Below are 22,797 nucleotides of genomic sequence, written 5' to 3' on the forward strand. Positions count from 1 at the left end.
AAGGACGACAAAACATTCCCAAAATAAACCAATATTTTCTGATACTTACATTTGTAATTTTCATATAAGTTAATTAATAATATTATCAATCTGGTGCCTTTAAATGGTTTTATTATTCTAACAACGTAACAGCAAATAGTTTTAAAAACAAATATAAATATAATAAAAATAAAAAACACATTCCTCATAAAAGAAACAAGTTAAGTTTTTTTTAACTGCTAGTTACTTAACGCTTAAAATATATCTTATCGTACCTTATACCTTGACCTAGTACAGTATGTCACTTGTTTTTAATGAATTTTCGACCAAAAATCGGCGTAATTATTGAGAACGTTTCATAGTCAATAATATTAAAAACTGATTTGTACTTGTGTTTGCTCGCTAATAAATTAACATATAATACAATGTAAGTAGTCAAAAAAATAAGTAGTCCATCAAATCAAACGAATAACTCAAAAAGTTCTTGTCAAATATCCATCAAATTTAAATACGATCACATGGCAAGACACCATCTTTTAATTCAATAAATACTCATAAAAAATTGGTACACCTAGTAAAAAGTTATGAGATAACACACATAAAAATTGCAACCGAATTGAGAACCTCATACTTTATTTAGCTTAGTATAGCTTCAGCCTGTAATATTCCACTGCTGGACATAGACGTCTTTCCCCATGTAGGAGAAGAATCAGAGTTCAAGCCACCACGCTGCTCCAATGCGAGTTGACATACTTTATTCGAAGTTGATTCAAAAGGTTCTAAGATTGGTACCAATTCTACTGTAGTTAGTCTGTTTTATTGTTTTCATCTGAAACAAATAAATTCCAATGGTAAGAACCCTTAACTCTAACTAGCTTTACATACAGAAATGGCACTTAGAACTTTATTGTCCATACTAATATTATAAATGCGAAAGTAATCTATCTGTTTGTTACGCTTTTACACCTAAGTCACTGAACGAGTTGTGATAAAATTGGGTAGAGAAATAGACTAGACCTTGGGACAGGACAGATTACCTTTTATTACGAAAAAGATTGAAGAATTTGAAATATGGATGATAATTTTTACGCTCTAAGTTCTAATGAAACACAGACAACGTTGCCGGTACCAGCTAGTTATTAATAAATTGTTGAGTTTCTCACACGGATTAAAATTAAGTAATTAAATTATACTATATTTTGTTTGCTAAAAGTATCACACAGGAACAAAAACGAATCATTTGTTTTATAAAGAAAATTTCATTTTCAGAAAAATAAATTACTGTCTTTTTTTCACTAACCATATCCGAACAAATAATGGATAGTTCTACTTCAATTCTGTGAATCAATGATGATGAAAACCTCCACAGGAAAACTCTGAAGTAGATAAATAAATATATAAAAGATTGTCTGTTCTTGGGTAACTAATTGTAGAATAAAGACCACTCATAGAAATGTTATAAATACAAGTTGCTTATTTCTAAAATGATGCATATATTTACTTTTAAAAGAGTAAAAGATTCTACTTGCCTTGTTGCCGTACATCCTTTTTTTTCTCATAAATATTCTCATAATTTTACACTCGGTCTATCAAACATGTATCATACATGTACATTGTACACACATAAGAAAATGACAAACAACAGCTGACTATTATCAGTAAGAAACAAAATATTTCCGCTATGATGTGCCTTTTGTTGGGAATTTTATCTGAGGTCAACATTATATCTATTAATATAAATAACAAAGCAAATGAATGTACCGAGAAAAACCCCAATTAGTTATATTCAGAATTATCTAAAAACACGAAAAATAATTCCTTTCTATATATCTTAATGTATAATTATAATCGTTTTGATCATCAATGCTAACCAGTTTGCGTGCTAACCTCAACGAGACGAACGTAGAAAAATATATTTATCTCTTTTTAATACATTAATTAAATCATCTATCTCTCTCAGATGTATCATAAACTTGACCTTAAGATATACAATATTTCGATTTTACTCCTATAAGATACAATAACGTAGGGCGCGAGGTGTCTCGCATGTTATTTTAAAAGTTTTTTTTTACGTGCACGTTGAAAATGGTAAGAATTTTTACAAATTAAAAGTGTTCTAAATTTAAAGTGAAATAATATGTTATTAAAAAAGTGATTTATTTTTCTGTGACCAACCAGTTTTTGTGTGTGACGTTTTATTTTTCGAGGATAAGGTTTACCAAACAGGATATATATGTCTTTTTATTCATATTTATGAAATTAATTATTTAATAACTTTGTGTAAACGTGGATTGTAAATGATTGATGATGTGTATTGTTGTGATGTTTCGTATTGCATTTAAATGCGTATTACGGAAGTATAAACATCTTTTATAACTTGTACTTATAGGTTTAACTGCATCTTTGCCGATAACATTGTATTTACCAGTTCTTTAAACTCTTTACTCATATAAACGGTTATTTTCGATAAAGATGATATACCCGAACTTTTAGTAACAATAAATATAGTTTTTTATAATTATTTATTTTTAATGGAATCCCACCCGCGTTATTTCAATTTATGAAAGATTGGTGACGTATTTAGTTCACTCATTCATTCAGTTGATACGGTTTACTTCAATCTTCTTATGAATCACAACCATTTTTAGTCTTTAATCAACATCGATAAACAGGATTAACAGGACATTGAACCCAAAGGAAGTTTACAAGTCGGTCCAATAATGTCGTGTGTTCAAGTCACCAGTTTTACACAATTTGATATTTATATGGATAAATCATACTTTTTTTTTATTGTTAAAAGCAGGAAATGGCATTCCTCATCATCGTCATTGGCTTTTGTCCGTCTATTGCAGACGATTTAGACAGTGTCAGACAGACTGTGTCGCCTAGGACACACACACGCTCTGCGCCACCCTCTCGATCTCACTGGCTAGGCCCACAGGAACGACGAGTCGATACGTGTGGAGCCAGTTCGGCTGTAGGAGTCTTTCGCATTTTAGAGCTATGCCACGAATACTTGACGGATACCCCGTTCCAGGTTTCAAATGAAGTTTTCCTTCTCCAGGACCCTGATGATTTTGAGCCAGGTTTATCCCTCGGTCGCCTTTTACAACCGCCACCGGAAGAAAGGGAGTGGTGCTATTCTACTCGGCCGTTACCACACGGCAAATGGCATTCCTAAGCTCTCAGATTATACACTTATTGATATTACGAAACTATGCAAGTATAATTTTTAATCATTAACAAAAAAGGACAAGATTTTGATTCTGAGATCGACTGTATTTCTTTATATGTGTAACCTCGTAGCTTTTTACTGGGTGTGCTGATTTTGATGATTCTTTTTTTATTCAATTTCAGTGAGATTTGATAACTGCTATTTAAGTTATCCCTAGTAATTTGTTTGATACTATAGTTGTCGATTTCATTTGAAGTAGTCATTTTTTAACTGACTTCAAAAAAGGAGGAGGTTACTCAATTCGACCGTATATATATATTTTCTATGTATGTTTAGGGATAACTTCGTCGTTTATGAACCGATTTTGATAATTCTTTTTTTGTTGGAAAGGAGATATCCTTGATATAGTATCATGATAATGAAACCAGGATCTGATAATGGGATCCTAGAGAAATCGAGGGAAACTCTCGAAAATCCGCATAACTTTTTACTAGCTATACCGATTTTGATGATTTTTAATTTAATCGAAAGCCGATGTTTATCATGTGGTCACATTTCATCGAGATCTGATTACAAATTTTGGACTAATCTTTGATAATGCGTATTTCTTGACTATTTTTTCGTCTACCTACGTTGTATTACTTGTTGATATAATTGAAGTCGTTTTTTTTTTCGTTTGCCTGCAAACACAATTTATATTGTGTTTGTGAACAAACAATTATACTCATTACAATAATAATTTTATAAGGAGGTATTATCAAAAAAAAATGTTACATCAGTGTTTGACAACAATCACAACCTAAACAAGATAACGGGAGCGCGAAAGGGCTTTTTAAAAAATATTACATTAATTAAACTAAAACTATTTAATTAAAAATTATTTAAAATTACAATGTTCACGTTGGAACAGAATAACATGCTCTGGATTAATCCCCGATTTAATCCTAATAAAACTTTCCCAAGACATATGATCCCAAAGCATGAGACAACGTGAGAATTCATAACTACCTTGTTAATACTACATAACAATATTGCCAGTCGCCAAATAAAACAAAAATTTATTAAAAACTCACCAAAGAATGTGGCACATACTAGTTTCAGAGCGGGTTTAGAGCAATCTTACCTATGAACAAAAAAACAGACTAATACTGACCGACTGAGACTGAGAGACATTGGTCTTTAAGTGCAATGTTTCAGGATTATTATACAAATTAAATTTGAATTTTTTCATGTCGTAGTGTTACAAATGAAAACCAAAATAGCGTTCGGCATAATAATTGTAGCTTAATTTTATTTACCTTTGAATAAATTTCACAATAGAGAAATGACTTATTAACAAATTACACACTGATGAATGATGATTTTTTTTTACGTAAATATCTATCTAATACTATTAAATGTGCAATTCTTGTATATATAGGTATATTTACTACATTCAAAAACAAAAATCATAGAAAGGGTATTGGTTTACTTAGTATTGATTATGTGCTTGGTGTTTTTTTTTTTTTAATTTTTTTTTTTTGTAGAAAAACATTATATGGTTACGAATTTATATACAGTTTAGTTCATTAGTTTCGTATTCTTTATCGTACAGTTAGGTATATCGGTCACCGACCCGCCTGCCCAGCGTGGTGACTATGGACAAAACACATGAGTTCACCCCGTTTTTGGCACGAACTTGTGGAGGCCTATGTCCAGCGGTGGACTGAATCAGGCTAAAGTGATGATGATGATGCGTTAGATATATAAAATAGTATTTTTTGATTAAAAATTTAGTGAATTGTGTGAATTTATAAATTAAGATTAGGATACGTTGCTTACAGCTTTAGTTATTTATTTATTGATACTTTATTGCACAATATATTAAAGAATTGTACAAAAGGCGGGCTTAATGCTAAAAGCATCCTCTACCAGCCAACCTTAGGACTTACATGAGCGGATGTTTGTAGGTGTGCAGAATTGGGTATTACTAAAATTCAGACGAAGAGAAAAAAACAGACAAAAAAACCTTCTTACCATTTACCTTAATAACGAATTATTTAACAACCAGTTTTTTATGGTATTGTTATTTTTTTTATTTTAAATTAAAGAAAAAAGGGTTCTAAACGGATCGAAAGTTTTTTGTGTCATTACGCATATAGGTGTAATGGAAAATTCCGGACTTAAGAACTTGTGCACGGAACTGTTAAGCTGATAGCCAGCTGACATTTGATATATTATGTGTTAGAAATGCCCATTTTAATTGATTAGTTAATAAATGATATTTGAGCTTTAAAAAACGTGTAATATCCCCTGTGTTACGTTTAAGGTAATTGTTTTCTCTCTATGAAACTTATTTGGATGACCTTTCTTAATAAATATTCTTATTAGCCTAGAAGTATTCCTTTTAGTTTCGGAAGAGCTCTGTTTTACGGATAAGTACACCCTTTTTATATTGTTTCATAGGGTATCTTTTACGATTCTACGTGAAATAAATAAATATTATGATTTAGGAAGACTATAATAGTTACATAAATAAATCAATAAATTAATATAATAAGAATTATTCCTTAATTCTAATTCATTGATTAAATTGTCTTTTTGAATTGTTTTTATTACAAATAAGTTCACCTTTAAAACCGGTCAAATATCATTCTTATTTCAACACAAGCGTCTTGTAGAATTATTTAAACGAAATCGAATAGGTATACTATTCGATAAGAATGAGCTGAAAATATCAAAAAGGTCTTATATTGGAGCCTCTTTTTAATCATTAAATTTGCTTTACTTATTAGATATAGTTATTTTGTGAAAATTTCATTTAGATTTTTTGTCTAGTCTGTTGGCGCCGGTTTTTGTTGTTGTGGTGTGGTTGAAGGCTCCCGCAGGGGTTTTGGTCGGTAGTGCACCCCCAAGTGCTAAAGCCGACATACGGTCTAGGAATGCCTACCCGGGCATCCTGGACATAACCCGTAAATGGGTTACCCTGCGATATCAAAAAAAGGCTCCGCATTCTGCTGCGGGTGTTGCGGCTTCGATTGTCAACTGAGTCTGGTTGTATTATATATTTTTATTTATGCGCGTATTATTTCTATGTATATTTATTGAAAAAAAAATTAGCTATTCCGTCAACTGCTACCAATAACCCAGACATGAACTTGCTTATCTTATGAACCGACGATCGTGTGTGTGCGTTAAAAGATTTCGAAAAACTAGTCAGCGCGATGGACGAATAGACAATAAGCATTAGTAATAATATCTTTCTTTGTGAGTCTTCGGGCACAGAAACTTAATAAACGTAATCAATTAACGTTCCTTAATTGTACATAATCACGCAACTCACTCTTCATTTATATCTGAGAAGGGGAGAGAATCTGGCGTCCGGCGATGTTGTATGTAGTATTAACAAAGTTGTCATTGTAGTCAAACACTAACTTAACATTTTTTTTTTTTTTTGTTAATAGCTCTTTATAAAACTTTTATTAATGTTATAATTGTATTTGTTCACAAAAAAAAAAAAAACAGATTACTTCAAATTACATCGAAACCTTTATTTAAATACGTTCTTTAATTATATACCAAAATTATTGTATTTTTTCAATATTATTTTACTTACTTTTTATTAATCTATCTATATAAAGTTTTTTTTTTAACTAGGCGTGTACAAAATATTATGTTTGCAATTTGATTAATAACTAAATACTATTGTTGTCTTCCCTTCTTTAGTATATAAGGTGGTACCTAAGAGTTAGGTACATTAACTCGTAATTTTTATCGTAAAAATGTCTCGTTTTAATTATCCAAGTACTCTCAAGTCACTTTACATTAAAATTAAAGAGGGAATCCGTCTCGCCCATTAGGTTTCAACATCTTTCTGTACTCCGTAAAGTTAACATAAATAAAAAAATAAGAAAACTGGTGAAGGTTGCGCCTTATTAAAATCGTGCTAAAGTGCCGAAGGAACTCTTAGTTGTATGAACTTTCTTTAGCGTTTTTAACCGACTTCCAAAAAAGGAGGAGGTTCTCAATTCGACTGTATTTTTATTATTATTTTTTTATGTATGTTACATCAGAGCTTTTGACCGTGTGGACCGATTTCGCCAATTTTTTTTTAATCGAAAGATGGTGTGTATCAATTGGTCCCATTTAAATTTATTTGAGATCTAACAACTACTTTTCAAGTTATATCTAATAATGCGTTTTTACTTGACGCTTTTTTCATCGACCTACGTTGTATTATACCGCATAACTTTCTACTGGATGTACCGATTTTGATAATTCTTTTTTTGTTGGAAAGAAGAAATCCCTAGTTTAGTACCATGATAAGGAAACCAGGATCTGATGATGGGATCCCAGAGAAATCGAGGGAAACTCTTGAAAATCCGCAATAACTTTTTACTGGGTGTACCGATTTTAATAATTTTTAATTTAATCGAAAGCTGATGTTTGTCATGTGGTCACATTTAAATTTTATCGAGATCTGATAACTACTTTTTGAGTAATCTTTGATAGCGCGTATTTACTTGACTATTTTTTCGGCGATCTACGTTGTATTACTTGTCGATGTAATTGAAGTCGGTTTTTTTTCGTTTGTCTGCAAACACAATTATTTTTTTTCTAATACTGTCGTGAACCTTTTTTCTTTTTTTTATTTATAAAGAAACTAAACCAACAGCATTTTAGTTAATACATACTATAAACAATTACAAAAAATAAGGCCAGTAACAGGTTTCCCTTTATATTACTTATAAGTATAGTTACATTGTTGCATTCGGACCAATGGGATAATTTCTTCTTTAATTTCATTACATAGCTATTATTATCAATAGTTATACATTTTCTTGAAAAATCTACTAGGGATTGTAATACCGAATGGAAACAAAAGTTCTTTCTCATATTTTTTTATACAACTAAGTTGACTCTACTCTCCCACCCCCCTCCCTCTCTCCCAACCCCACGAGCTCTGGTCATCTTACTCACCAAGAAAAATACAAAACTGCTTGAAAGCAGTATTATTTAGCTGTGATCTTCTGTAAGGTCGAGGTACTTCCCCAGATGGGCTGCTCCAATTTTTGAGCAGGATATGTCCTGCTGTACCCTACCTTTGTTACATACAAATTCATTCAGTAGTTTTGGCGTAATGCGCGGCCAATATACATATAGACAAGAAAAATATTTTAAAAAAGTATAGTTATGGCTTAAATATCGATAAGGCAGTGTCCTCAAAAAGAATTAAAATTACATGTACAAAAATATGTAACTTTTCAAATTGCGGTAAAGTGTACAAATAAAAACTTATTATTATTTACGAATAATTTGTTTTTGGTTATTAAAATTGTTATGAGAAAGACTAAAAGAACATGACATGCCATCTCATATCTATATAAATAAAAATTAATATCCGAAATTGTATGAATGCGCGTAAATTCCAAACTTTTTCCACTGAGGTAGGGTACAGCAGGAATTTCCTGCTCAAAATATGGAGCAGCCCGACTGGGGTAGTACCTCGACCTTACAGAAGATCACAGCAAAATAATACTGTTTTCAAGCAGTATTGTGTTCCTGTTGGAGAGTAAGGTGACCACAGCTCCTGGGGGGATTGGGGATTGGGTCGGCAACGCGCTTGCGATGCTTGTGGTGTTGCAGGCGTCTATAAGCTACGGTAATCGCTTACCATCAGGTGAGCCGTACGCTTGTTTGCCGACCTAGTGACATCAAAATAAAAATAAAACTTCTCACCAAATTAGATAATTCTTTTTTCATACGTGTTTTTGTAAAAGAAAATTTAGTTAAATTTTCAATATTTTCACGTAAAAAAATGATTGCGGCAATTACTAAGTAAATAAATACAACAAATTGATATCAAAACGCGTATAAAACTGCGAGATGTAAATAAAGTTAAAAAAATATAAGGAAAAACATGTTTACAGTCTGACCGCAGAATTTATAAGTGCCGACATTGTTAGTGACGTAAAAACAATTTCTACATTTATACCGCGAATTCAACTAGATTCGTTGGAATTACTTATACCAATTACAATAAATAAATCAAATTTAAGTGCAGCATGGGTTGCAACTTTAGTTAACGCAACCGTATGCCTCTTATGTTTTCGATTTAAAGCATTTCATCAGCTGTTGCTGTAATTTTATATAAAACTATTAAAAACTTTTTATATGCGACCTTTTATAATACTAAATAATAAAAAACGAAAAATACTACAAAAGCGCTAACACGTTATAGTACAAGCAAACTAAATATAACTAATAAAAGTTACCTTACTTACTTACTAATAAAACTTACCTTTATCGAAGCATTTAGCTCAGCTTATCTTTATTCAACTTAGTACAAATGATTAATCATCATTACATAGTATATATAAAACAAAGTCGCTTCCCGCAGTCTGTATGCTTAGATCTTTACAACTACGGAACGGATTTTGATGCGGTTTTCATACACAGGATATATATATATATATATATATATATATATATATATATATATATTTATATCTAATACTTGGTATCTTATGGTCGTATAATTTCATAACTAAATATATTTTGCAAACTATTCCAAGCCACCAATTATTTAATGAAATGGAATTTTTCATTGTAGGAATAAATTAAAAATTACTATGTACGTCATTTCTTGATAATTTTTAATACTATTTGCAATTAACTAAATAGGTATTTCCTTGTCTCTGCTTTGTTTACATTAAAACCTTAATGAGACTTGTTGATGTGTAAATCATCACATTTCTTACACTTTCGGATCAACCGCTTGATCGACCACTATGATATTTGTCATGTAGGTTTACATAGTTTAGGAAACCAAAATGGGCACGGGTTACCTTTCATCGCGGAAAAATGCAAAGTTTCTTAGGGATTACGAAAAAACATTACAGGTACGACCGTACCTAACTCTATCTGACTTTTCTTAACGTAGACTCAAAGATCTCATGGCTTCGATGCTCAACTTCAACACAAGAAACACCCACATTCTCAAAATATGATAACGTTACGCATTGTATTAATTTTACTTTCTATCATTGTTAATGAAATAATACTAATAATTTATTATTTATAATACACCAGAAAAAAATATATAATAAACTGGAACCGGAAAATAAAAATTTACATTAAGCATAATACTATATTCTTTTTTGCAATTAATCTTTCGGTGTACTAACTGATGATAAAGCAATAGATAAATTAATAAAATTACTTCTAGCGATACAACTGGAGCTTCAGTTAGTTTACCCTAGTTCGATGCTCCGTCATTAGCCCATTATGCGTGATTCGAGCTCGTCTAATCACCTCAGACGCTCATCAATCAGTTCCAACTAGGTAATTATTTATTTGGTAATCTTGAACTGATTCCGACTATTTAGAGCAAGTATATTTGAGTACATTTACGTAATTATCTTTGATGTGTATCCCGTGAGTGTACAGAAACGAAATGAATTGAAATGATATTTGATTGAACATTTTAATAAATTAAAAACTTATTGAACGTCAAAAAATCACAGAGCTAATAGTACCTTAGTTAAGTTAGGTTATATTTTGTTCCTTGCAGAATTGTCGATGTCTGCGATTATGATAATATTTTTTTAATTTATGTTGTAGCACGTTTTTAACCATTTAAATTTAAAATAATAATTTTTTGGTAAAGGTTGATCATTGATCCCACTACTGGGCATAGTTCTCTTTCCCGTGTAGAAGAAGGATCAGAGCTTAGTCTATAACGATGCTCCAATGCCGTTAGTTGAATATATTTCCTACTATGAGTAAGGATCGCTATCAGGGTACATGATAACAACCGGGGCCGAAGGCTTAACATGCTCTCCGAGGCACAGGGACTGCACAAATACTCAGACCACGGCAAATGGCTATGCATATATGGCTAATAAAAACGTTTGTCATGTGCAGGGCTCTAACCCACAACCGCCAGCGCAACAGCCACCACCAGTGCTGTGACCGTTGCGCTAACGCTTCTCTCACAATGTGAATATTTAAATAAAACTTTAAATACCCATATATTTTCAATAAACCTCAAATATCTATCAGTGGTAGGACCGTATTTATTAATATTTTGAAGTATGTTATATAAAATTAAAATGGTGACGAAACATCAGATATTTGTGAACTGGTTTTGTAGCTCTTAATAAAAACACGACTAGATTACCAGTTTCAGATAAGCACGAATAAAAATCGATTTCGAGAAAGAACCGATTTATACAAGAGAAACATTACAGTTGCCTTCTTTAGCATAATTATTTATTTTACCTCTAGCGCAGAAAAAAAGTTTGAAATACTTACTAAATAAACCCACTATTGTACCCTTAAAACAATTTGCATACAAATTTTACTAAATGCATAAATTTATCTCGGAATCAACATCATTGCATTATATAATTCAATTCGATTTATAATCCAAATCAAATTGTTTGTACTTCGTTAGAATTCTTGATTAACCGTATTTCTAAAAAAAGCCCTACCCTAAAACTACACACAACAATTTTATAAAATCCTGAACTCTATCTCCGAATTTCAGTTTTACTGAATATTGTAGTAGTATCACAATCTCTATTTTATGCAAAACTATAATTATTTCTCTTTTGTTTCAGATTAGACCACTATTGCTTCTAGTCATAGCTTTATTTGTGCCGACACATGAACAGGACACGCCGAATTCGCCCTGTCCCAATGTGTTTATGTATGAGCCGACAACTAACGAGGCAGGGAGGTGGTATGGAGCTGTCAACCTATCAACAGACAGCACATTGCATTCCTTGTGGTTGAACATCGTATTGGACAGCAAAGCAGACATTTTGGGAGTAAGTTTGTTCATTCATTTGGTTAAAAATACTTTTTATCTAAACGTTACTACGCTTTTTATATGAAATCAATATCCACAAGGAATTAAAGGAGATATTTTACATACATGAAAAGTTAGGTGCAACTACCCACCTTATCTATACCTACGTTGAATTTTTTGTTACATTATCCAAATTCTAAATCGATAGATTTGGTGAAATTTTCGAACTCCACTGCTCAAAAACGTTACTTAATATGTCACAGTCTTATGACTTTGAATCCATTCCATTAAAAAAACGTTAAATCAGATCATAACATTAAATAAAATATAAAACAAAAGTTGCAGCTTCGCAAAATAGATTATTTATATATTATATCATAAATTCAAGGTAGAACATAGTCAGACTTGGTTCAACGACAAAAAAATCATAGCTATTTCTATTATATTTTCCTTGTATACTACTTGTTAAAGAAATATAGAAGATTTATTAATATATGTTTAATGTTAGTGATATAATTTACACCATTTTGTAGTAGTCTTACGAATAAAAATTGGGTTGTCCGAAGGAAATGGCTAAGTAGCCATAAGTCCGCCCACTTTACTTCCCAGTCCGTAGCTGTCTTTAAATTTTTTTAATCTGTAATATGTAGCTGTGGTGAACAATAAAGTACAGATAATAATAATTATATCAATTCTTCATAAATCAATGCTTCATATTTTTATACTTGCGCAAACATATTATGTAACACACAAGTGAGCTTCAATAATGGAATATACTATTGAAAATTCTTGGAATAATCTTAGTTATAATTTTAATAATGTTGTTCGTACGATATTAATTTTATATTGATAGTGTATGTAAAATTGCTTAATAATTAAGGATTTTTTCAAATAATTGAACAAAATATAACAACAATGTAGTATGTAACCGGTTTAAACATGTTTGGTTTGCTGATTTAAAAAAAAACTCGGGAATAATCAATATTAAATATCCAGCGGGTATATCCAGCAATCCAGCGGGTATATCGTTCCATAGCTTAATTGGCTGGAGCGCCGACACGGTCAGTCGGATTTCGAATCCCGCTGGAGCGGTCAATTTTTGATATGATATTCAAAAATTTTTAGAATTCCTAATGATCGTAAATATTAAATAATTTTGTTGATTGTAGTTTTGTTTGACGCCGCGTTGGCGCAACGGTCACAGCCACGGATTGTAGCTGATCCCCGCACATGACAAACATTTGTATTGGCCATACAGCCGTGGTCTGAGTGTTTGTGCAGTCCTTGTGGATCTCCCCACCGTGTCTCGAAGAGCACGTTAAGCCGTCGGTCCCGGTTGTTATCATACACCTGATAGCGATCGTTACTCATAGTAGGGAATATATCCGCCAACTCGCATTGGAGCAGCGTGGTGGATTAAGCTCCGATCCTTCTCCTACGTAGGGGAAAGAGGCCTATGCCCAGTAGTGGGATATTACAGGCTAAGCATAAAAATATTTTTGTTAAAAAAGAAATGGTTCTGTATATTACCGTGTTCAGATAAGACAAGGATTATCACTTTTCAGAACTGGGTTGGAGATGTCTCAACAACGGACAACATGGATTTCAAAATTGAAAACACAAAAATGAAAATCCAACCAGGTCCAGCACTGTCAGTGAGGTTCTTTGTACAGTATAACCCTCTTAATAAAGTGCCTCGACTGCAAGCTGTTAGATTGAATGGCAGAGAGATATGCAATGCTAACTCTCCTCAGCCAGCTATTGACAGAGTCGACACGGTAAGGCCACCTGTCAGTAGACCCAGACCTGAGTCTAGGCCAGAAAATTCAAGACCAGAAAGTTCTAGACCAGAAAGTTCTAGACCCGTTGATAGGCCACTAGAGAGACCAGAAGATATCAGACCAAACGAAAGGCCAGACCGCCCGTTAGAACGGCCACAAAAACCAAGTATTAGACCTGAAGATAAACCAATAACGAAACCTGTATATGGAAGACCTTCAGGAGATGGACCAGTTTATATACCAACTTCTAATCCATCAGCGGGACAAGGCAACGCCAACCCGTACAGTATGTGAGTGTGATACCAATTCGTTCAATATTACATGATCAATAACATTCAGAATTTGCATGAAAATGAAGATAGTTGACAACCCTAATACTTTTTGTCCCATGTAGTCGAAATAGTTTTATAATTCTTTACTCATTTCTAAATCTGCTTAATCATAATTGCATGAATTATAACATACCCACTATTTTTATTTTTCTTTAGGATTTGTTAACTATTTCAATGATCTAGTCGAATTCTTCTGCGTAGTTGTAGCTATCTTCAGTAGACTTAACTTCATGCTCGTTAACAGCGGTGATGGCCAAGTACCAGGTCAGAGCGTTACAGAAAGTCGTCCCAAGAATCGACTGACTACTACATCTTACCGGCCACCCGTACACAAAGATGACGATGATTATGATAGTTCCAGGTAAGACTTAGCTTAAGCTAACAATACACATTAAAGATTTTAACTAACTATTAACTCAAATTACCGCTTTTCAATTAAAAATTAAGTTTTTATAATGTGCTAAGGCTGGTGTCAATGTTCTAACTCTAATTTTGCTTTTTTGAAATGTAAGTTTTAGTAAAACTTAATAAGAGTTGTGCAGAAAATAAAACCAGCGACAGTAAACTGTTACGCGAGATTACGTATCGATTGTCAATTTATTTGGCAACGTCGCATAATGAACGAACTTCGATTCGAATCAATCTAAATTTGATGGCATGTGAAGTTGTACCTAAAGTTAACATTACAAACACAGCCCAACCCTTAAGGGTTGTATGTGACATATGACAATTCCTCCAACGTCGTGTAAACTGGAAAGTCTTTTCTCCTTCCTAAGGAGACTGATCGTCTAAGTTTTAAAAAATCTTCTTTAAGTCACGTGATATATTTTCGACAATATCATAAGTCTAAGAAAAAAACCCTAAAAAGTTAAAAACATTTTTGTCTAAATCTACTAGCTGTTTAGCGTTAGAGACATTACAACAAGCCCACTTAATGTAAATAATAAGATATATGTATCAAATAAACTTAAGAATAGTTGAAATGGTTTGTAAAATAATTGTATTTGCTCGCAAACGAAAAAAAACGACTTCAATTACATAGACAAGTAATACAACGTAGGAAGACGAAAATATAGTGAAGTAAATACGCGTTATCAATGATTACTCAAACAGTGGTTATCAGATCTCGATAAAATTTAAATATAACCACAGGATAAACACCAGCTTTCGATTAAATTAAAAATCATCAAAATCGGTACACCCAGTAAAAAGTTATACGGTATAATACAACGTAGGTCGACGAAAAAATAGTCAAGTAAAAACGCATTATTAGATATAACTCGAAAAGATGTTGTTAGATCTCAAATAAATTTACGTGGGACCAAATGATACACACCACCTCTCTATTAAAAAAAATTGTCTAAATCGGTCCACCCAATCAAAATTTCTGAAGTAACATACATAAAAAAAAATACAGTTGAATTGAGAACCTCATCTTTTTTTGAAGTCGGTTAAAAAGTGAATACAATACATTATTATTGACAAAAACGACTTTTTTCTCATAATGTTATATACATATTCTTTGGTCAGAAAATAAAATTTTCACGGGAAGATAATTATTATTTATCTTATGATTTGTAATTCTGAAAGCTACGTAGCGTGACGAGATACACAGATAGTTATATTTGATTAAAGCACGTAAGAGCGCTAATACAGACGTGTACATATATCTATGTAATAGTGTGTTTACGTTTGTGTTCTGAAAAGTTGTTTAGTAATTTTAAAAGTAAACATCTACATTACACAAATAATGAAAAATATTATTAAAACTTAATTTTTACAACGAATAATTAACCATTTGTTTTAGATAAACTTAACTAGTAAGGTACTATAATATATTATAACTAGTTGACTCGGAAAACGTTGTTTTGCCGCTAAACGCTTTTTAAAAATAGGGGTTGATCGTAGAGGGCTGAAAATTTAGGGTTGTATGTATTTTTAATGGTGTATCATAAAAAAATAAAAATAAAAATTTATCTAAAAAATAAAATAAAAAAGTTAGGGGTGGACTACCCCTAACATTTAGGGGGATGAAAAATAAATGTTGTTCGATTCTCAGACCTACCCGATGTGCACACAAAATTTAATGAGAATCGGTCAAGCCGTTTCGGAGGAATTTAACTACAAACACCGCGACACGAGAATTTTATATATTAGATTTCTATTTATCCTATTTACTTACACTATATATAGTGAGTCTAGACCCGCTGCTATCTCAAAATATTCAGCCACGACCAAGGTCCAATTATGCTATTTCAATCGTATTTTGAGATTTTTTTTTTGTTGTTAGTGTACTATCAATACACCATTATGACGCCATAATGCAAATATATATTTAAAAAAAAAATGAAATACGAAACTTCTCAAATCATTCCAATGATGACAAACATTTGTATAGACCTTAAAATAATAATTCTTGGTCTGGACGTTTTTAAATATTTTGTGAATGTTTCCAAACCCCCATATACAAGAGTAAATACTGCTAGGAACTATTGTAGTCTTTAATTACCATAATCATGTGAAATAGAAATAATGTAAGACAAATTTTTGCGTTTTATTTACTCTACTACTATTCTGCCGTGCTTAGGTAAAGTTCTTTAACTGTTTTTGACGGCTTTTGTAAAATTTTGTCGCTTTGACATTTCCTTTATGATTGTAAAATATATCACAAATGCTACATTAATAAAACTGTATTAATAAAAAAATATCGTTTATTAAGTTTAAACTAATTCAAAACTTCGAACAAAATTTTCTCAAATTTCGTTATTTAAACTTGACAATCTTTTACCTAAGCACGGTTGTATTATATTCTATAAAGAAAGTTGTACAACACTCAAACACTAATATTGAACGGAATATATATTTGAATTTTCCCTTTTATTACTGTGCAAATCAAATCCTCGTAGAATTGCAGCTACAATGGAAGCATTTCCCTATAGGATTACATTTCCAGTATTGTTTGATTTCAATTTCTATTCTAAAATTTGCAACTAATACAATTTTATTTAGAAGAATAAATATTGCTATAGCTACGTATATCAATAAACATTATCCGCCAACCCGCGAGCAGCGTGGTGGATTAAGCTCTGATCCTTCTCCTACATGGGGAAAGAGACCTATACCCAGCAGTGAAATATTACAGGCTGAAGTGATACGTATATCATTGGTGATTGATGATGAGCACGATTCAGCCTGTGACATCCAACTGTTGGGCTCCACATGCTACTTTATCCATTATAAGTTATTATTATTATTTCTATGTTATATGAGCTTATTACTTCAATTTAAATCACGCTTTAATTCAAAATGATAACAAAGTATATTTCTGAAGTTTATTTTATAAATTAATAAATAAGAAATTAAAACGACAAAACGAACTAAAAACTTTTTCCCTCTTCATCTAGTAGGTCGCAGAGCAGAAAAACTTTTACAATTTTAAATAACTTCTTAAGATACTAAAGACAGTTTTTTAAATTAAAATATGAATTTGAATAAAATTACAGAATAAACTTTTTTTTTCATAGACATAGTAAAACATATTCACATAGTAAAAAACAAACAACGCAGGACAAAAAAAGTAAATACAATAATAAAATACACTAACAGCATGCAAAGACATATATCCATCCGCCAGCCCGCATTGGAGCAGCGTGGTGGATTAAGCTCCGATCCTTCTCCTACATGGGGAAAGAGGCCTATGCCCAGTAGTGGGATATTACAGGACGAAGCTTAATGCAAATGTGGTCTTATTGCTTTAAGTAAGCAATCTCTTCCATTTCAACTTTAACATTAATATTTTTTCTTAATCCTTCCACGTTCTTATTTACTTACTACTTACTAACTTATTTTTATATGATAAACAAACCAAATATTATATATAACATTTAATCCCTAACTCTATCTAATACTAATATTATTTGGAGGTGAAGTTGCTTAAAGTTTTATAGTCTATCTGGAAGTAATAAACCGATTTTGAAAAATTACAAACAGCTACATTATTCCTGATTGTCCTAAGTGATTTTTTATATTCGTTATAATGTTTCTTTTTATTTAAAATAAAATATCTAATTCTAACTTTTTCGAAACATTTTAGTATCGACAGGACTAAAATATCTTTTTTCCTAGATTATAATAGGTTTTTTTTAAACAGCGATCCTTCGGACTACTTCAGCGGCGGACCGCTCGTTGTGACGCCAAATAAAGTTACCGAGGTCTTCGGAGGAGCCCAGAAAATTGTAAGTTTATTATTAAAATAACCTTTACTATACAGTAGATACAATAATTGTGTTTGCTAGCAAACAAAAAAAAAACTACTTCAATTACATTGCGTTCTTTTATAATAAGCTTTAAGTTTTAAATTATTCTTTAGAGATATCGTTCTTTTTACAATTTTCTCGACAAAATGATATTAAAAACTCTCCGGTAAGAAATTGACTATGTATGGTAGAGCACAGCAAGAAATATCCTGCTCAAAATCTGAAGTAACCCAACTGGGGAAACTCGACCTTGCAGAAGATCACAGCGAAATAATACTGCTTTCAAGCAGTGTTATGTTCATGTTCATGTGAGTGACCAGAACTCCTAGGGGGAAGGGGGTAAGGTCGGCAACGTGCTTACGATGCTTTTAGTGTTACAGGTGTCTATAGACTGCGGTAATCGCTTACCATCAGGTGAGCCGTACGCCTGTTTGCCGACCAAGTTGTATTAAAAAAAACTGTTTGCTAATTTTAGTTGCAATTGTCTCAACATTAAAGTGTTCATTAAAACGAAATTAACAGATAATATGCGTATTAAAATAATTATTTAATTATTGTCTCGTGAACAAGATATTCGTAGATAATTTCGAAATATCGAAATCCGCAAAATGGAAACTGAAAAACATGGTATAAAATCATTTTAATATTGAAAATAATCATGTTAATTTAAAATTTAATATGCATATTACTCGGTGCAGGTTTACATGATAAAGATGTGTGGACTTAGTGGCGCTGTATTTCATGAAAGATATTTTATAATTTTGTACTAAAACACAGTTTATACATTATTTTGCAAAAGAGTAACTGCGAAGTTTCTTGCTAATTCTTCTCTTCAGAATCTATATTCTGAATCGATGGTAGGTTTACTTTTAAAAATGATAACCACTCTTTAAATTGACATTGAAATGACAATTCGAAAGTGCATTTGAAGTCTATATGAATCAAGTTATTTTTTATTTTGACTTTGAGTTTATATTTAGTTAATAGTAAGTTAATTGTGAATCCTAAAGCATTTAATTTGTCCAAATACTATTCACATGCAATGCTGACGAGAATACATACATATCCCAATTGAATCTCAACTCTGATCACTAATTACGACAACGTCAATTAACGCTATTATTATAATTTAGTGTATCTTCCTAATATAGTATTTCAGTGTAACTTGCCAGTATGTGATTAAACTAACAAACAAGGCTAACTAACTGTACAAACAAAGTATAGGATAGTCAGGAGGCAGTCGTGGCGCTCTGCTAATTAAAAAAAATAACAAAGGTATCTATCGATTGTTTTTTTTTACATTTATTTGCGGCTCGCGGCGCCATGTAACACCCGGTGCCCGGGTCACCGCACCTTCTGCACTATAAGTATGGCTGCCCCTGAGTACAGTTACAATAAAAATAAGCTAAAATGTATCTCGGGTCGAGTGCTTGTCTATTAATCGTATTTATGTTTTTATTGCACTTGTATTAATATGTCTTTTACGTAAAGATATTGTATAATTAATTGTATTTGCTCGCAAACGAAAAAAAAACCGACTTCAATTACATCGACAAGTAATACAACGTAGATCGAAGAAAAAATAGTCAAGTAACTACGCGTTATCAAAGACTAGCGGTGCCCGTGGCTTCGCCCACGTTGAAATCGGTGTTTCACAAACTTTTACCGGCAAACTTCCAATGAAACTCTCATCAAAATCTGCTTAGCCGTTCCGTAAACCTTCCTCTTGAAGCCCTCTCTCCATTGGAGAAACCGCATGAAAATCTGTTCAGTAGATTTTGAGGGAATCGATCACATACACTTTTGGGGACTTTGTTTTATAATACACTAACTGTTGCCCGCGACTACGTTCGCGTGGTTATGAAGATATGCTTTACTATTAAGATGTTTAACGCAAACTATTTTTTTTATTTCAGCCACTTGAAATGCTTATCACACTGAGTAACTTTTTAAAAGGCACAATTTAGTATAATTTAATAGTTATTTTTATAAAACCTCTCTATACACCACATTTTTAGCTTTATTTTCAGGCTGCAGTATAAATAGCCTATCAGGTGAACTTATAGCTGCTGTTTATGTTTCGTACAAACTATCAACCCCAATTAAACCCCCTTAGCGGTGGAATATCGCAAAATCCATTCTTAACGGACGTCTACTTACTATAATCTACCTCCCTGCCAAATTTCATCTTTGTCCATCCTGGATGGATTAAAAACCGCTGGATGGTCCCAGCGGTTTTTGAGTTCTCGTGTAAGTGAGTCAGTGACCTTTATCTTTTATATATAGATTACGATACATTAGCATTATCTACATATACGTTATCTATTGAGCATACATTTTAAATTTCAAGTCTCTTACTCAAAAACATCGGACTTTCATATAAACTTCCAACCCCCGTTTTATCCCCTTAAGGGTCAAGTTTCGTAAAAGCCGATCTTAACAGATGTTTACACCTTATAAGGAACCTACCTGCCAAACTTCAAGTTTGTGGCTATTATAGTTTCGGAGATTTCGTGATGAGTGAGTCAACCTACCATCCCCCGTTTTAACCCCAAAAGGGAGTTGATTTCTAAAGATACGTTATTTGGACACCTCCTCACTATCTATAGAGGACACATTTTAAATTTCAAGTCTCTTACTTTAAAAACATAGGACTTTCATATAAACTTCCAACCCCCGTTTTACCCCTTTAGGGGTCGAGTTTCGTAAAATTCGTTCTTAACGGATGTTTACGTCTTATAAGGAGTCTGTCTGCCAAATTTCAAGTTTTGGCTATTATAGTTTCGGAGATTTCATGATGAGTGAGTCAACCTACCATCCCCCGTTTTAACCCCAAAAGGGGGTTGATTTCTAAAGATACATTATTTGGACACCTTCTCACCATCTATAGAGCATACATTTTAAATTTCAAGTCTCTTACTTCAAAAATATAGGACTTTCATACAAAATTCCAACCCCCGTTTTACCCCCTTAGGGGTCGAGTTTCGTAAAATCCGTTCTTACCGGATGTTTATGTCCTATAAAGAGCCTACCTGCCAAATTTCAAGTTTGTAGCTATTATAGTTGCGGAGATTTCGCGATAAGTGAGTCAGCCTACCATCCCCCGTTTTAACCCCAAAAGGGAGTTAATTTCTAAAGATATATTATTTGGACACCTTTTCACCATCTATAGAGCTTACATTTTAAATTTCAAGTCTCTTACTTCAAAAACATAGGACTTTCATACAAACTTCCAACCCCCGTTTTACCCCCTTAGGGGTCGAGTTTCGTAAAATCCGTTCTTAGCGGATGCCTACGTCTTATAAGGAACCTACCTGCCAAATTTCAAGTTTGTAGGTGTTATAGTTTTGGAGATTTCGTGATGAGTGAGTGACCTTTCGCTTTTATATATATTATATTATAGATTATAGATTAATCAAAAAGTTATGCGGTATAATACAACGTAAGTCGACGAAAAAAGCGTCAAGTAAAAACGCATTATTAGATATAACTCGAAAAATAGTTGTTAGATCTCAAATAAATTTAAATGGGTCCAAATTACACACACCACCTTTCGATTAAAAAAAAATTGTCGAAATCGGTCCACCCAGTGAAAAGTTCTGAAGTCACATACATAAAAAAATACAGTCGAATTGAGAACCTCCTCCTTTTTTGGAAGTTGGTTAAGAAGTAAACTAAAATGTACGTCAAACATCAAAAATGCGTATACTCTAACCAAACTAAACTGTCTAATATTATTTGACTTCCATTAAGTTCATTTTTGTCAATCTGTGTCATTAGGTACGCCACTAGTTTGAGGTAAATTCCCGCACGTAATCATAATTACCAAGAACATATTTATAAAAACGTGTTTTGTATTCATTAATATCCAGTAATTCATCATGTTATTTTTTTTTTTTTTTTTTTTTGTTGAAATGTCTCTGTTAAAACGTAAATACTTGTAATATAATTAAAGTTATTAGTTTTTTTAAAACCTTTTTTGTTAAGTACTTATAAAAAAATGTGACGACTTGTTGGCGTAGGTGGAGTCTACGCTAACGATCGCGATTTATATTCTTACTTGTGTCAATATTTTCTTTCATTAGCCATGCTTGATCTAGTAGTATTCTAGATAGTTGTTTGTGCTAAGTAGGTATGTCTGACAGCTGATGAAAGGATCTAGTGAACTAAGTTCTAAGTTTATTTTTTTACGATCACAATTCAGCCTGTAACATTCCACTGCAAGGTATAGGCACCTTTCTCCAAGTAGAAAGATCGAGCCTAATCCACCACGTCGCTCAACTGTATTATCCGTAATTTTTAAGTATTCTAAAAACTACGGATAATATATTATTCCGGTAAAGTATACATATAAGTAGCCGATTACTTTAAATGTTTCCACAGAATAAAATCAAATTATAGAACTTTTAATATTAAAGTTATAATTAATCGAAATTGCCCAATAACTAGTATTGTCACAAGAACAATATTTAAGGGCTAT

The 22,797-nt window shown here is 32.3% G+C and overlaps 1 protein-coding gene across 1 annotated transcript in view; it reads left to right on the forward strand.

Moving 5' to 3' along the window:
* Positions 1-1,979: 1,979 nt before the first annotated feature.
* LOC123663279 (CLIP domain-containing serine protease 14D-like) overlaps positions 1,980-22,797 on the forward strand; it is a 29,261-nt gene continuing 8,443 nt past the window's right edge. Inside the window, exons 1-5 of the mRNA XM_045597969.1 lie at positions 1,980-2,067; positions 11,758-11,967; positions 13,514-14,019; positions 14,306-14,422; positions 18,212-18,296. Coding sequence (XP_045453925.1) covers positions 2,065-2,067; positions 11,758-11,967; positions 13,514-14,019; positions 14,306-14,422; positions 18,212-18,296 — 921 coding nt within the window. The 5' untranslated portion in view covers positions 1,980-2,064. The remainder of the gene's footprint in view (positions 2,068-11,757; positions 11,968-13,513; positions 14,020-14,305; positions 14,423-18,211; positions 18,297-22,797) is intronic.

This window comes from Melitaea cinxia, chromosome 20, assembly GCF_905220565.1.
Source record: "Melitaea cinxia chromosome 20, ilMelCinx1.1, whole genome shotgun sequence".
NCBI classification, from domain to species: domain Eukaryota; kingdom Metazoa; phylum Arthropoda; class Insecta; order Lepidoptera; family Nymphalidae; genus Melitaea; species Melitaea cinxia.